General features: G+C 38.9%; 1 protein-coding gene across 11 annotated transcripts in view; it reads right to left on the bottom strand.

The window, feature by feature from the left end:
* The window catches only part of sptbn2 (spectrin, beta, non-erythrocytic 2), a 95,126-nt gene that overhangs the window by 8,412 nt on the left and 70,332 nt on the right, over nt 1–16,382 (bottom strand). For all 11 annotated transcript variants that reach the window (XM_087252087.1, XM_087252092.1, XM_087252086.1 and 8 more), the window contains 26 exon segments: nt 16,201–16,359; nt 15,815–16,117; nt 15,262–15,415; nt 14,683–15,077; nt 14,497–14,601; nt 14,203–14,361; nt 12,212–12,423; nt 11,995–12,132; nt 11,654–11,873; nt 11,208–11,561; nt 10,539–10,721; nt 10,208–10,410; nt 8,593–8,683; nt 8,237–8,383; nt 7,136–7,399; nt 6,169–6,393; nt 5,885–5,974; nt 5,513–5,806; nt 3,662–3,792; nt 3,376–3,580; nt 1,846–2,223; nt 1,502–1,746; nt 813–951; nt 631–715; nt 309–505; nt 87–202 (listed from right to left, as the gene is read on the bottom strand). In XM_087252087.1, coding sequence (XP_087108213.1) covers nt 87–202; nt 309–505; nt 631–715; nt 813–951; nt 1,502–1,746; nt 1,846–2,223; nt 3,376–3,580; nt 3,662–3,792; nt 5,513–5,806; nt 5,885–5,974; nt 6,169–6,393; nt 7,136–7,399; nt 8,237–8,383; nt 8,593–8,683; nt 10,208–10,410; nt 10,539–10,721; nt 11,208–11,561; nt 11,654–11,873; nt 11,995–12,132; nt 12,212–12,423; nt 14,203–14,361; nt 14,497–14,601; nt 14,683–15,077; nt 15,262–15,415; nt 15,815–16,117; nt 16,201–16,359 — 5,192 coding nt within the window.

Genomic DNA, 16,382 nt, shown 5'->3' with positions numbered 1-16,382 from the left:
TTTTCAGCAGACAGCTGAATAGGCAGAAGTAACAGAAAACAAGACCATCCCTATATTTGAGAATAATGGTATTGTCTGTTTCTTACCTTGCGGCAGAATCATTAATCTCAGACTGTACTACTTCCTCTACAGGGGGAGGTGTGGGTGGCCGTCGGGCCCTCTCTTCCTCTTCCCTTCGTCTTTGAATTTCCTGCTCCTCCAGCTGACAGAAAAAAACACAAGGGGAAAACAATATTACAAACTGGAGGATAAAGAATTGTGCTATCAAATCCTGCCTTTGTATTGGAGTAGGACTGCAGTTAACAAACCGTGGTGAGCTTCTCTAGCTGCGAGAATCGATCTTCCCAGCCTGCTGCCAGTTTTTCAAAGGCTTCGTGGCGTTTGATGAGACTCTCAACTTCATCTACGTTAGAGCCCAGTTCTGCTGCCCTGACCAGCGGCTCCTGCCCAGCCAGCCACGACTCGGCCATAGATGCATCTCTGCCAAACTGCAAAACCTCCAGAACTAACAAACGCATACAAACAGAGTGTGTAAGGATGTGTCATGCACACACTACTACTGTCACATTTGATGTAAATCTAATTAGCATCCACCCAGTTGCAGAATCAGGATTCCTCCCACATACTCACCAATCTGTAAGTGGTCCATTTTTTCTTGCCACTTCTGGTTAATTTCAGTGCGTTTGGCCTGAAGCTGGTCCAATTTTTCTTGTATCTAGAAGTCAGACATTCAATTACCATACAGACAGTAATACATGTGTTAGATCTTGCATTGAGCAAAGAGAAGGTGTGTGTATGTGGTGTGGGCAGACCTCATCTGAAGCATAGTGATTGTTGTTGATGAGTGTGCGTCCCATTTCACTGCAAGCAGTAAAGCTGTCTGCTCTAGTCTCTATCTCTGACTTGATGTCCTGATGGTTAGCGATGACCAGACCAGCTGAGGAGACGTCCCTACAACAACAAGGTGCACAGATCATCAGCTTGTGTGTAATCCATTTTATATAGATTCTCAAATGTTAGAATTTATAGATTCATCACCATTGTTAACATCAGAGATTTATAATGTCAATAACTATGTTTCCATCCCAAAATGCTAATGAATTTTATGCGCAAAACTGCATTATAGCATAAAAGATGTAGTGCGAATAAAATGTGCATTTCCATCCAACGAGACAAAGCGAACAAAATCGTCACATCCTGATTAACTGGCGCTATTTTACTTTTGTGGTGAGAGGTTCTAAGAACGGTCTGCGCCCCAGCCCAAACTAATCACATAGATCGAGCACACCATTGTTAATATTAGGAGAAAAATAAATATATTTTTATTATATATAACACTTTGGACAACGCTTGAACAAAATTTAAGACCTCGAAAAACGCAATTAAGACTTTAAGTTCTTTAATTTTCTCATAATTGATTTATCAACTTTTCATACTTTTAAGACTCCACGGACACCCTGTTATTTAATGTAGAATTCCCCATAGACAGGTTTGCACATACCTCGGACTGTCGTGTGACTGGATCTGTAAGTTGATTCCCTCCATCCACAGCATGAGGTCTCGAACCATGTTTAGGAATCTGAACTTCTCCACTGTGTCCAATAGAAGCAGCCGCCTGGTTTGAGTTGCTGACTGAAGTCCCTCCCAGGCCTCTGTGACTGCACGCTCATGTCGATGGATATCATCCGCTTTCTCTCCAGCATATGCTTTCTGCAGACGTGCAGCATCATCTTGCACCTGTGTGACCTGCAGTGAAGAGTACAAAAATGTTGAATCTTTTGTCAATCGATCAAAATCAAGAACATTATCAACATACAAATGACCAGATTAAAGCAAAGCTCTCACCTGTCCACTGAGTGCCTGCACATCATGCTCATAGGCCGTATGCTGTCTGAGAAAGTGCTGGACAGTATTCAAGTCCCGTCCGAGTTCAGCCCCCGCTAGCGTCTCTTTCTTCTCTCGTATGAGCCCCAGAGCTTCCCGGGCATCTTGATGGAAGCGATGCAGCTCATACGAGGCGGCCAGCATTTGTGTGCGTGTGTCGATGAGTTCCAGCAGGTCAGCCCAGGCCTCATTGAGTCCGTCCTTCCACTCAGCCACACTGGCGTTTTCAGGATGACCGGATTCGATAAGTTCATCTGCCTGAGCATTTACTGCATCTACACGCTCCTGGCCAATTGTGCTGGTGTCCCGCGCAAACTCCCGGAACTTGTCACGCAACATCTGAAGAGTGAGGAGAGAACATCTAGTGTTACAGATGATAACAGCACCTTATAACCATCACACAAAATTTAAGTGGGCTTTCACTTTGAGTGTGTTTGCTCAAGTTGTCTGGTGTCACATTTACGTCCCACTGAATCCTGGTACATATGCAGCCACAAATGCACATGACGCAAGACAAAAATATAAAACTTTGGTCAATATTTTGTGTATGCTGGCAAATTAAAACACCACATGCATTTACTGTATGTGCATCGCCTGAATGTGACTTTCTGTTGCTTGAAAACAGACTGCCTTGAGTATAAGCTGACTGAGAACCATTTATTTGTGCATAACAGCTTCTACATTACCAGGTTGTAATGCAAACTGCATCATTTCTTACTAAACTGACTGTTTGCAATTACCCCATGACCCTCCATTAATAATTCAGACACCTTTCGAATTGGGGTTTTGTTTTAAAACACTCCCCATCTATAAAAGCATTGGCATTAAATGTTGTACAAACAATAAAATGAGAAGATTTTGTTACTATGGGGGAGATGAAATGTCTGTATACCAATGGAAAAACCTGTAATGCTAACTTAGTTAAATGAAGCACATCTTAGCCAATCACATATCGGCTTTTGGTCTTCTTTCCTGATTACTGCCAAAGAGGCATGTTTTGTATAAGCGGTTAAACGTTTTAGACTTATCATTTCAGATTTGCCTTTAATAGGCTTTGCTGAAATATCAGAAACTTTGATTGCATAAAGTCTACCTTAGTCTAAAGTCGCAATGATATAACACAGAAACCAGACAGAACATTTCTCATTGTTTTAAAACTCCTTTACATTCTCAGTTAAGACTATAACACAAAAATAATGTTTTAAACCACACTGAACTGTTAAGCTGCTTTGACACATTCCACATTGTAAAAGCACTACAGAAATAAAGATGAATTGAATTTTAATATGTATCCACTTGGGAGAGTGTGTTCAGTTAAAAGACAAAAAATAAAATAAAATTATCGATTTACTGTTGACCAAAAGGCCAAAACAAACACAAAAAAATCTAAATTAGAGCAGATCTAGCCTAAAGAAGCAACTTTTACAAACTTTTTTTTTGTAATTCCAGTAGTGAAGACTGAGGAAGTCATGAAAAAAGGTGGATTCACACCGTGACATGTTCGTAGTCTTGTCCAAGTTCATGAGATCCAGCGACGACCTCTCTTTCGGCGATCCACTGCTCTAAATCATCCACCTCTCTCTTCAGCTGGGTCAATCTCAGTCTCTCCTGCAGTTTACCCCTCCTCTCCTCAGCTAGATCCTTCAACCCTGCGTACAGTTTATCCACCTGGGCCTGCCTCAGAGTGATCCTTTCACTACAAGAAGAAAGCAAATTAATTAGACCATTTCTTTATTAGAAATAATTTATAGTCCAGAAAACCCAGAGTGCCTCTGACCTCTCCGGGTGTTCGCTGTTGACCATGAGTCTGCTGCTGTTGGCCAGCTGGTGGATGGTCTGAGCGTAGTCCTCAAGAGCCTGCTCCAGAATCTGGTGTTTCTTCACCATCACTAGAGCACTCTGTTCATCCTGCAACAACCATCAGAAATCTTGAAACACTGCGTACATAAACCATGGTCATTACTTTCGTTTTCATGTGTTTGGTGGTGCGATTTACATTATTTCTTGTCATTGCGCAATACGAACGCCTTTTTAATGCAATCAATATATTATTATTGTGTGCCTGCGTGCTGCAGTGTGCAGCTTTTTCAACCAAGGCCATCATGCACTGTACGTAGGCTAGTTTATGAAGATTACTATGAGAAAGACTAGGATGACTACGCAGATGAGACGGAGGGAGTTGGCGAATTTAACATGACTGATGCTGTCCTGTTTACATGGTAATAAGACACCTTTTGCTCGTTCTGATCACAGGTAAACAAGAGACACATTCCAGTTCAAAAACATGCCATTTAAATGCTTTTTGTGGTCTTTCAATCTAATCTACCGCGAAAAATGTAGCTTTTTTTGTAAAGATTTATACATTTAGTATTAAAACAATTAAATACTTTATAAAAACTTTATGCATTGCGATTTATTTCTGATAAGTTCATATTTCCTAATACAGAATTTATGCTGTTTTACAGTTTTTATTAACTATATGATTTTACATATAGGCCTATACTGTTGTCTTCAATAAATAATTTACCAAATTAAATTTTACAGCCACAAAAGTAAATATCCTAGGTAATTTATGAATAAACATATAATGCAAAAGATCCTGAATTTATCATATGAAAAATGATTATGCACATGATTTGTAGGCTGTAGTCACACCTTTATGTTTCCTTTTACCTATTACAAATATATTAGTTTTTCCCAGTAACTTATTTCTCAGATCAAAATTTAAATTTTGCAAAATTTAAGAAAAACTAATTCAGCTTCCAGCTGCAACCCAATGCTGGGAAACACCCATACACACTCACATTCACACACACTTATACAGTAGTGTCAATTTAGTTACCTACTATTCACCAATACCGCATGTCTTTGGACTGTGGTTGAAACCAGAACTACCTAGCTAGTGAAACTAAAACATAGCAATAATGGGTACTTTTTACTATTGTACATATTTCAGACCGTACTTCTTTACTTTTACTTTAGTACAAAAGTGTAATCATTGCTTCAACATTTACCAGAGTTGTTTTAAACACGAGTATCTGTACTTCTACTTAAGTAAAGGATGTGTGTACTTTTGCCATCTCTGTTGATCAACAAAGGGTTATTCTGAGATTTATTGGGCTGGCCCTGCTAGCAGGCATACATTTTTTAACTTTGAGATAGGATTGTAAACCCCCTTCTACTTCTATGTGGATTAAAGAAGAGCCATCCTACATTGCCTATGGATTTTTTTTTTTGTTTGAAAAAACATCAAGATATAAGGGCAGCTTTATGTCTTACCTGGTATAACAGGATATAATTTGTTTGTATGGGTTGGAAGTTGGGGTTATGTATAGGGAAGTATATTTAGTGATGACAGATCTACTGTCCTTTGTTGTATGCTGTATTTAACTTACAAAAACCTAATGTAATGTATATTTTACCTTTGTCAAAAAAGTAGGTGAGCCCAAACCTTTGGACAGTAGTGCATAATGTCTCATACTCTCAAACCTGTTTAAAGTATCATCTTTTTGTAAATCCTGTTACAAACACACATACATACACACACACACACACACACACACACACACACACACACACACACACACACACACACACACAAACAAACACACAAATCAGTCTCACTGACCTTCGCTTTCTCCTCTGACATCATATGAAGCTCTTGTTCTCCCATCCAAGCCTCCGCCTCTGCGGCATCCGTGTAAAACTGCTGCGCTCTGTTAGCCTCAGCTAGCCTCACGTTCCTCTGCTCAGTCTCAGAAATCAAAAGGGCCCACAATTCTCTCAGCTCCGCCAGACGGCCGTCAAGAGCAGCTCTCCTCTCCCTGTCCATCTCAGACTCTTTGCCAGGGGACATATTCGTACCGTGAGCCTGGATGTCATCGATACGGGGCTGGTGACCTTGAATCTCCTTCTGCAGAGTCTGTGTGATTTTGGAAAGATGGTTAGATAACAAAAATAAGGGAAAGATTTTAAATGTTTACTGGCTGCAATGGTTTACCTGATTCTTTTTCATGAGCAGCTGAACACTGGGCAGATCTTTACCATGGTCTGTAGACGTGGCAAGGGGCATCCTCTCCTTCACCCATAACTTCAGACAAAAGCAATGAAAATGTCTTAGAAATGTTTCTGTATGTGTAGGATTAAATAGGATTAAATGTGACATTTTGAAGTAGAAAGACAGTGTGTGTAAAAGAAAATATACTCCAATAATCTTTGTTTAATGTCGTTATCGTTTAATCTTTTTTTTAATGTTAGTGTAGCTGGTTCTTGCTCGAGACTCACAATCTCATCCTCAAGATCTCTGTTGAACTGATGAGCCTCTTTTGAAGCCAGAAGATGCTGCCTCCGCTCTTTCAGAGGGTCCTGCAGCTGAGAGAATCTGTCTGTCACTCTTCTCTGCTCCCCATCCACTTCCACTATCCCAGAATCTTCTTGGGCCAAGGCCAGAGCTTGTGACTGCAGAGACTGGACTTCTTTCTCGCGCACATCCATCTGATGCTCCAGCATCTGTCAAACACGGAGTTACATGGGTAGACATAAGCTATTAGCCATTAACTTGTCTGTTCAGGTTAGGGGTGTCAATATTACTTATCACTACAGTGCACACAATGCAGATGAGGACGATTCACTATCAGTGTACTAATAGACCATAACCGGTTATGATACACTGACAGGTTTTTAAACATCATTTGTTGTGGCAGAACAGTATGGTGAGGGAGATAAGGTCCTCCCCACACACACACACACACACACACACACACACACACACACACACACACACACACACACACACACACACACACACACACACACACACAGTAAAAAAACACCATCTCTGCCACTTTTTGAGCCGCAGAACACATTGCTAAACATGTCATTATTACTTATTTCATGTTTGATGCATTCAAGAAGCATGTTTCTTTAAGGTTCAGTTCATATATCTAACTACTCGCTTTTTAATGACAATATTTTATTCATGAAGTAAACTGAAAATTGTCAATGCATCATGATGTATTGTAATAAGCATTTGAGCAAAATCACTGACATGAAAATTGTAATTGTATCAAACAGAGACCAGTGAAGGTTCTATCCACTAGCTCTGATTTTTTTTTAAATCTCTTTCTCATGTAAATAATTAAAAAGAGACTGTCGTTATATCCAAACAATCTTGTGAGTTTCACCGATTACAAGATGGTTTGATCGCACACAAATGTGATACGAGTATGTATCTACTTGGCCTCAGACTTGCCTGGTGTTTTTTAAGCAGGATGTTGACGCTGGTGAGATCTTTTCCAAAGTCGTCGCTCTGGAGTTGAGAGGAGATGTTCTGGAGCCAGGAGTCCAGCGCTGAGCAGCTCTGTGTGAACAGCTCCGCTCGGTTAGCGTCAAACAGACACTGAGCTTTGGCTTGGGTGGTGTTCTCAAGCTCTACCCACTGCTTCTGCAGACCGCTCAGAGTCTCTGATACAGTTTGCTCCAACTCGGGCTTCTCCTTCACTAACACCTGACCCTCCTATTGAAACAACAGAAAGAGACAGGAGATCAGTGTAGTTCAGCAGTTTGCAGTTCTGCTCATGAGTTCACTTGCCTTGCTTTTTGTTTAGCATGACCTGGTTTAAGAAATCGGACAAACACTGCATTTTTACATGCTTTCCAGCACTCCCACACAATTCGTATTACACATAATGCAATTAGCTGACTTTACGTAAAGTGAGTAAACATGTTGCTTTTAAAACAATTAGTTTACTTTGCTTAAAAAACATGATTATTAAACTTAAGTAAATATTTCACTATTAAGTGAACTTAACATTCCAAGATAGCAGGTTTACTCACTTTTTTTAAAAGAAACAAATGATTTTTTTTAGGTAACTTTTTTTTATATAGCACATTTCATACAAAATGATAATCCAAAGTGCTTTACATAAACAAGAATAAAAGAGACAAGAAACTAAAATGATTAAAATACTTACAATTTATTAAAAACAAGTTATAAAAGAATAAAAAAAGAAAAGAAAGACATAATAGTGTGATCTGTCAGACGTAGCATTGTACTCATTAAGTAAAAGCACAGCTAAACAGTGTGTCAGTTTATAGTTAATTAAATTTCAACATTGAATTAAAAACATCTGAATCTTTACGAAAAAAACTAAACATTTACATATATTTTGCTTCATACATTTTTTAGAATTTCCAAAGATCAATTTCTAGCCAATAAAACACACAACAGCTGACTATTTTCTGACTTTCATAATTTTTACAAGCCTGGAGATCACAGTTTGAAAACCCATAACGCCACAGAGGTGCACTGGATATCTGAAAGCACCGGAATATGTTGTTGAGTGGAAAGTACCTTGTCGATCTTGTCCAGCCAGTCTTTATTGGAGGCCAGCTCAGCCATGAATGCCTGGTGCTTCTGCCACTTGCTGTGGAGGTTTCGGGCCTCATCATATGACATATCCTGAGCAGTCAGCATCTTCTCATTTATCCACAAAGTAAGCTACAGGAACAAGTAAACCAAGGTCTTATTAATTACATAAAAAAGATATGAATGCAACCCCTGGATTCTTCCCCTAGGGGGTGCTGCATGTCCCATGGTGTAGTTTATATAAGAGTGTTATCTTTCACCAGATGCCAGTAAGAGGGACCCTGTCAGTGTGACAGATGTACAGTATGTAATCTTGATTGCTCAGTATTTTGTATCATTACCTCTTGTCCATCCTGTAGGAAATGCTGCAGCTCTCTGTTATCCTTCAGTTTAGCCAGCAGCTCATTGGCAGCTTGTTTATTCTTTTGGTGCCTGAAGGAGAGCACAAGATGAAAAACATGATGGTATCTGGACTAGACTTAATAGGTTTGTTAGGGCCTGAGCCTTTGTATATGTCCACATGGCAACAATCATGTTTTTTCTTTTATGGACTCAAATGTTGTGTTGTATGGATTCTAACGTGCATAAATGTATAATTTCATTAAATGTCTTTGAATATCTACAAATGTAACTTTTGCTGATTAACCTAAATCCATTGCCATGTGGATGTTGCCTGTATTTAACATACATTATTGCCAGGATTGCACATTTCAAGTAAAGTGCAGTTTTTAGGTATAATTTGGCTTCATAAAAGTATTACAGCAAGTTTTTTTAAAAATACATTGCTCAGCATTGTCTAAAACACTTGTGGTGCTTACTACTTTTTTGAAAGGCCCTGTCAAGTTTTTTAAACAAGTTCAAACAAAGAGCATTTATTTAAAATAGCATAAAAATGTCTTAACGCATAAAATTACTAGTTACAATGGTTGGATTAAAGTCAGTTTAGATTATTTTATAAATTGATTTCCATGTTAATGAAAATATGTGTTACAAATTCAATCAATTAAACCATTTTGCAGAAAACGGCATGTTTTACTATCGTTTCTCGAGCTACGACACCACCATCTTGGAATATTACTGTATCTAATGTCACGGGGTTGGTTCCGTTGCCTCAGCTATACATATAGTACAGAAGTAATGGACTGAACATGGAGACTGCAACGCCTAATTTAACCCAATGCGTGAAGTTGTGGGTTTGGAGCTGGTGCAAATACAAGCATCTGATCTGTGTCTAATATAAAAATATGTATTTTTATTTAATTTTTTCCCCCCTTTTTTAATTACTGATCATTTGATGTGCTTTGGTGCACTCTCTGCATTACACTGCCTGACTAGGTTTCATCCATTGTTTCAACAAGGTTCGATGCCAATGTAATGGGTCACTTTTCATTACTACAACCCCTCAACTTTTTTCGTGTTCAAACCACACTAAGATTGGCACATTTTTTTTACCTGGCAGTTTTTACATCCTTCATAGATGCTGAAGATTGAGTTGATAAATTTGAAAAGAGAATATGTCTTGACATAATCAACACAGACCTGATTTAGTAAAGCGTGAAGTCATGTGCAATAATCGTTGCTTTAGTCTGAATGTAAATTCCCTTGTCAGGTAGCATGAAAGAGTGGACCAAAGCGCGAATTAACGAATTAAAACAAAAAAATAGAAAATGTATGAATATTTTTGTATATACTACACAACTCTGATGCTTGTATTTGCACCAGCTCCGCAATGCATGTCTACAACTTTACACATTGGGTTAAATTTGGTTTTCCAGTCTCCATGTTTAGTCAAAGTCCCTTTAAGGCAATTCATTTTAGTTGGCGGCCTTCTTTGAAACACAAAATAGAGACAAAAGGTTGTGGTAATGTGAATAAATTACTCATAAAAAATTGATTAAGGTCTCGCCATTCCCCTCTATATCTTCTACACGCATTTATTAGTCTTCTCCCACTCACCTTTCCTGAATAGAGTCAGTCTTCTCCTGGATCTTGTCCGCATAAGTGTTGCCATCAGATACGAGTCTCCGTCCAGACTCTACCACACCGTTGATCTTTTCTTCACTGGCCTCCATTGTAGTGAGGAAGTCCTCATGTTTCTTGATGGCCTCCTCAGCCCCTTGCAGGCTGGATGGCATCTCTGTATGTGACAGAACATACTCCTGTGGGCAAAGAGAGATGAAAGCAAGCTATTAGCAGGCATTAAGGTTTCATCTTCCAAATCAAGAGTCGTTATTTGCAGTTGACAAAACAACAAAAACAGAACAATAGCAGTATCGCATACACAAACCTGGCTATTAAGGAAGCCCTCTGCCTGTTTTGCATCTCGCAGCAGGGTTTGGAAATCAAAGGCCTGAGCGAGGACACAGTGGCGGCTCTCCCACATTCTCCTCAGCTCATGCCACCCGGTGTCCAGCGCTTGCAGCCTCTGGGCTAAGAACATGTGCTGGGCGTCAGTCTGACCCTGAGTCACCTGGAGAATAATGTTTTGCTTTAGTTATATGTGCAATTTGTAGCTATTAGTCAAGCCATAGTAAAATATATACTGTCGTTCAAAATAAGGTTTATTTATGTAAATGTGTTCAGCAATGATGGATTAAATTGATTAAAAGAGATTTATAAAAAAAATTCTATTTCAAAGTTTTTTCAACTTTACTCTAAATGAGTACTAGAAATAATACGAAGCCTATCGATATTAATAATCACAACAAGTGTTTTTAGCATAAAAGCAGCATATTAGAATGATTTTTAAAGAATCACAAACACTGAAGAGTGTACTAATGGCTAATAACAAATACAAAATAGCCATCACAAAAATAAAAAATATATATAAAATCAACAGTTCTTTAATAAATGAAGTATTGGCAAGCGGATTAAATGTTTTTTTTAGAAATAATTCTCCTGAATGGAAGTGAGTGCCAGTAACTGCATTTCTTAAACTAAGTTGACGCCAACTGACCTCAGCTCCAGTAGCTCTCATCTTCTCATAATCTTCTTTATAATTATCCACTTCATTCTTTATGGCCTCATGTTGAGCCAGCAGACGCTCTGCTTCCGCCAGAGAGGTCGGTGTGTCCTCGGACGCCACGGTGGTCTGTGTACGAGACAGCCAGGCCTGGAAGTCATCAAGATCTCGAAGAAAGCCCTGAAGCTTGGAAGCTTCACCCAAAGACTCCTCACGCCGTTTCATGGTGGCACGAAGTTCCTCCCACACCTCCTGGATCTCAGCCAGCTGACCCTTGATCTCTTCCTCCTGCTCAGGATGCTCAGATACTAACTTTTTGGCTTCCGAACGCAGGTCATCCAACTTACCCTGCGAAAGTGAAAGGAAAAAATATGAGTTTAAGGATGGAACATGATTGGGTCTCTTCATGATTGCATTTGACCTGATGCACATTTTTGTACCTGTATGGCTTCCAGGTCTCTCTCCATTCCAGTGAGCTTGCGCTGTAGGGCCATAACTCCAGCCAGGTCATTTCCAAGACTCTGTGTGGACTCGATGACCTTGGTCTTCTCCTTCATCCAGCTCTTGATCTCATTACATTCCAGATGATAGTTCTGAATATTTAGAGCCGATTCTAGAGCTTGTTTACGCTGGTTGGCCAGACTCTGGAAATCAGACCACCTGCAGAAGAGGATGAGGAAGAAGAAATGTAAGGTTATCTTATTAATCATATTAGCATTATGAACATGTTTGTACACATGTTTGTTTTTAGAGGCTCTGCTCTCTGTGTTGGTGACGGTACCTGTTATTGAGTTGGTTTTGTGTCTGGTCAATCTGGTCTTTGTTGCGGTTGTCTGACCCAAGCAGCTGTTGGGCAACTTGATTGACATCAGAAATGCGTCCACCCAATGTGTTCATCTCGGGCTCCAGAGTATCAAACCTTCAAAACAAAACAAGCCATATTACACCAATATACGCCTCATCAAAACTCACAGAAATGTTATTCTCTCTGTTCTCACCTCTGCTGGATCACCTCCAGATCCTCCAGTTTGGTGGGAATCTCCATGTTGTGTAGCCACTGCTCTTTTTCTCCAACCCACAGTTGGCAGGCACTAGCTTCACTAAACATGCGATATAACGCAAGCGCTCCATCCAAGGCCTGTCGCCATGACGACGACAACCCCTCTAACTCCTCATATCGCTGCTCTATTGCTGGGAGACGACCCTCCACCTGTAAAAGAAATTAAGCAGGCTTAAAAATACATACTATGTATAATACACACTAGCATTTAAAAATCTGGCACTTGAACAATATTTCTAACGGTTTTAATATAATTTTCATGTTCACCAAATCTATTTTGTTAAATCATGTTCACCTACATTTATTGAAATGAATGAAGTTATATTAAAATATTATTCCAATTAAAAATATATATTTAAATTTATTTAAATGTTTAAGTAAAATTTTCAGCAGACATTACTCAGGTGTTACCTGACCCTTCCGAAATCATTCTAATAAAATTGTCCTAGCTACACGAGACAAGATGCAGCGACCATGTTATAAGGACTGTCATAACCATCCATGACAGTGAAGCACAAATTTTTATTTTAGAAACTAATGTTCTATTTCTAACTAACTGTTTCTATTTCTGCAATGAAGCGGCTGAACAACAGCATAAACTATGACAATGATCACGTCAGGTGCTGGTTATGCACTTTATTCAGTGCTAAATGTTACTAATGTGAGTTCGAACATTACATTTCATGACATTTATTGCCATACTACAGTAAGTGGAAGCAGATTGTTTACCTCAGATTAAAATAACTAACAAGCATATAGTTTTCAAAATGAACGTTATAACAGGGTATATGCACACAGACTTTTAATTTTCACAGCCAGCCCGACGGCTTCCGGTAAATTGTCTTTCCATTACAAAATCGCCACGTTTAAGATCAGTTTTCTTTAAAAATCAGTAATCTTCACTGCCTAATTGATATTTGATATAAAGTGGGTCTCAGACCAGACAACAAGTGCATTTAATTAAATGTCTCCCTGCCATCTCTTTAAAATACAAACATTTATTTTACCTCAGTATTTTGAATGAAGTTTCTGCATTAGCCTGCCGCCCCTAACGGTGCTAGGGGTTACACGGTTTACCATCTCATTTAGTGTGTGACAAATTAAATGAACGCTTGGGTTTATTTAACTAAATGTATTTTAATTATATTACAGTGTCGGTGTTGTAAAAGGAACCTTATAAAATTGAAAAGAAACCTTTACCATTGGCTGAAAAACACTAGCTGTGCATATAGCCCACTGTAAATCTGTGCAAATCAACAAATACCAGTCAATCAGAATGTACTTATAATTATGTTTTAAATAAAGGTGTTTAATATATATATATATATATATATATATATATATATATATATATATATATATATATATATATATATATATATATATATATATATATGTATATATATAAATAAATATATATATATATATATATATATATATATATATATATATATATATATATATATATATATATATATATATATATATATATATATATATATATATATATATATATATATATGTATATATATATATGTATATATATATGTGTATATATATATGTATATATATATATATATATATATATATATATTTTTTTTATATATATATATATATATATATATATTTATATAGAAATTAGATTAAATACCTTACCAGTTTTTTTAGGAGTACAGTGCACTTATCTGCGCTTGTGTGACTGTGGTATTTAAAATTTTCTATTGTGTCACACTTCGCATGTAGTTAGGGACATGATGTAATCTGATTTGGTGCTTAAGAAATATTCACATTTTATTCTTGCTTAAAAATCCTAGCTTCTTGAAAAATTATTTTTCTAAGGCCCAGCTTTGTGTATGGTAGTATACACAGGAAATCCCAAAAATAGGAAAGGTAGTTTTAAACATATAATTTGAGTGATACTGTGTGTACCTGTGGGGAATGTGCATATGCCTCAGGCAGTAATGAGCCCTGTTCATGTAATGAATCGATGAGTGATCGGTGACTTTGAATCTCCTCTTCCACCTCTCTCTGCTTTCTGGCCAGAGTCTGTGTGGAAAACTCATCATGGCCCACTTCTTGACTGGAGACCTGAAAACAGGACAAACAGAACAAAAGATCCAGTCAGCTAACTGATCTAAGCAACTATGCTGTGTAACACTAACTCGCTATAAAACAGAAAAATCTCAGAATAGAAACTACTCAACAGAACAGTTCTTATTTTACCTGTCTTAATGTTTCCAGTATCCAAGCCTCCATGTCATTGGCGTCAGTCTGGAATTGATGGAAAGCAACAGACTCATTCAGCCTCTGCTCCCGCAACTGTGAGGCCTGTGAAAAGAGAGATAGAGTGTTAATCGTGGAATAAGACAGTGAAGCTAGATTATAAAGTGTGTTTATTTTCTTATTTACCTCCTCTAGGTGTGACCACTGTGCTCTCACATCCTTAATCCTCTCAGTCACCTCAGGTGCTCCAACGTGGCCTTCCTTCACCAGGGCTTCTCCACCAGCAATGCTGTTCCCCAGAGGGCCATACCGAGCTGCCATCTCATCCCGAAAAGCCTCATGTTTAGACAGGAGGTGAAGAGCGGAGCTCAGATCTTTACCGTAGTCTCCTCCAGAGATGATCTGCTCCTGCTCTCGGATCCAGGCGGCCTCTTCTCCCAGCTCCCACAGGAACTGCCAGAGTCTTCGGGAGTCATCTAGACGAACTCGTCGATCCGCAGCCAGCTGGCCCAGTTCTCCATACGCTCGACCCAGAAGATCCACTTTCTCTTCAACCAGTGCTGGATCACATGGCTTGTAACCTAAAGCAATAAGAGAAGCCACTGTGTTTTGATCTTGAACACAATTTCAAGAATATATATATCAGTGTTTCTCAACCACATTCCTGGAGGACCACCAGGAGACATGGAAAATGTGCAGAGCTGGAGGTCCACCATGAACATGGATAAAAAACTGATCTATATAGTTTGTGGGAAGTATCCTTACTCTGTTCATTTGAAGCAAATCTCTTTGCAGTGGCCTGAACAGCTTTGACTCTCTCAGCCTGTGCAGATATATCAGCTTCCACCAGTGTGTGCTTCTGGAGCAAGTCTTCCACATCATGAAGATGTTTTCCACTGTCCTGAGATTGCAAACGACTCTAAACACGAATACACAAATACACACTGTTAAGTGATTGCACACTAAACACAATAAATGCAGGCAAAAAGTCATTGGAAATTAAAGGCATAGTTCTCCCAAAAATAAAGATTCTGTCATCATTTACTCTCTCTTTCCTAGTCACAAACCTGTTTGAGGTTTGTTCTTGATGTTTTGAAAGAAGATATTTTGAAGAAAGTTGGAAACCTGTAACCAATGACATTGTTTTTCCCTACTATGGAAGTCAATGGTTACAGGTTTTCAGCGTTTATCTTCAAAATATCTTCTTTTGTTTTTAACAGATAAATTTTTTTTAGGTGAACAACCCATTCAAATTAGCTTGTTTTTCAATTCTAAAATAACATATATTTTAATATAGCAGTTAAGATTAAGTCATTACCTTCATGTCTTCCATCCATTCCATGATGTAGCTCAATTCCTGTAGGAGGCGCTGCAGGTCACGGTGTGCCATCAGCCTCTCTCGTCGTGCTGCAAGCAGTTCCTTCAGATACTCCCACAGCCTGAGCACATTATCCCTCCGCGCCAGCACACGTCGCACTTCATGATATCCCTCTGCTTCCAGTTCTCGAGCGACAGCTTCTACGGCGGCTACACGCTCACCATATGCCTGGATGTCCGTCTCGATGGCCTCGTGTTTGCGAGTGGCAGCCTCCACAGCACCCAGTTCAACACCAAAATTGTCCTGAAGGGATTAAAAACATTCGGTGTTATTCATCATTGCACATGAAACGATAAATATTTCCTCTTTGTGTGACTCTGCCTTACCTGTGACACCAGCCGCTGGTTTTCACTGAGCCAGGTTTCTCTCATTGCTGCTTTGCGATCAAAACGTGCAGCCAGCATCTCCAGCTTCTCTTGACGAATCAGTTCGTTTCTCAGTGCCAACTCTCTCTCATGCTCTGCTTTCTCCAGCCTCTCCCACGCCTTCTCAGACAAGCAGCAAACAC

Source organism: Danio rerio, chromosome 5 (assembly GCF_052040795.2).
Source record: "Danio rerio strain M-AB ecotype USA chromosome 5, GRCz13ab, whole genome shotgun sequence".
Taxonomy (NCBI): Eukaryota; Metazoa; Chordata; class Actinopteri; order Cypriniformes; family Danionidae; genus Danio; species Danio rerio.
Note: the sequence above shows the minus strand (reverse complement) of the source record. Positions and strands in the feature narration are given on the sequence as shown.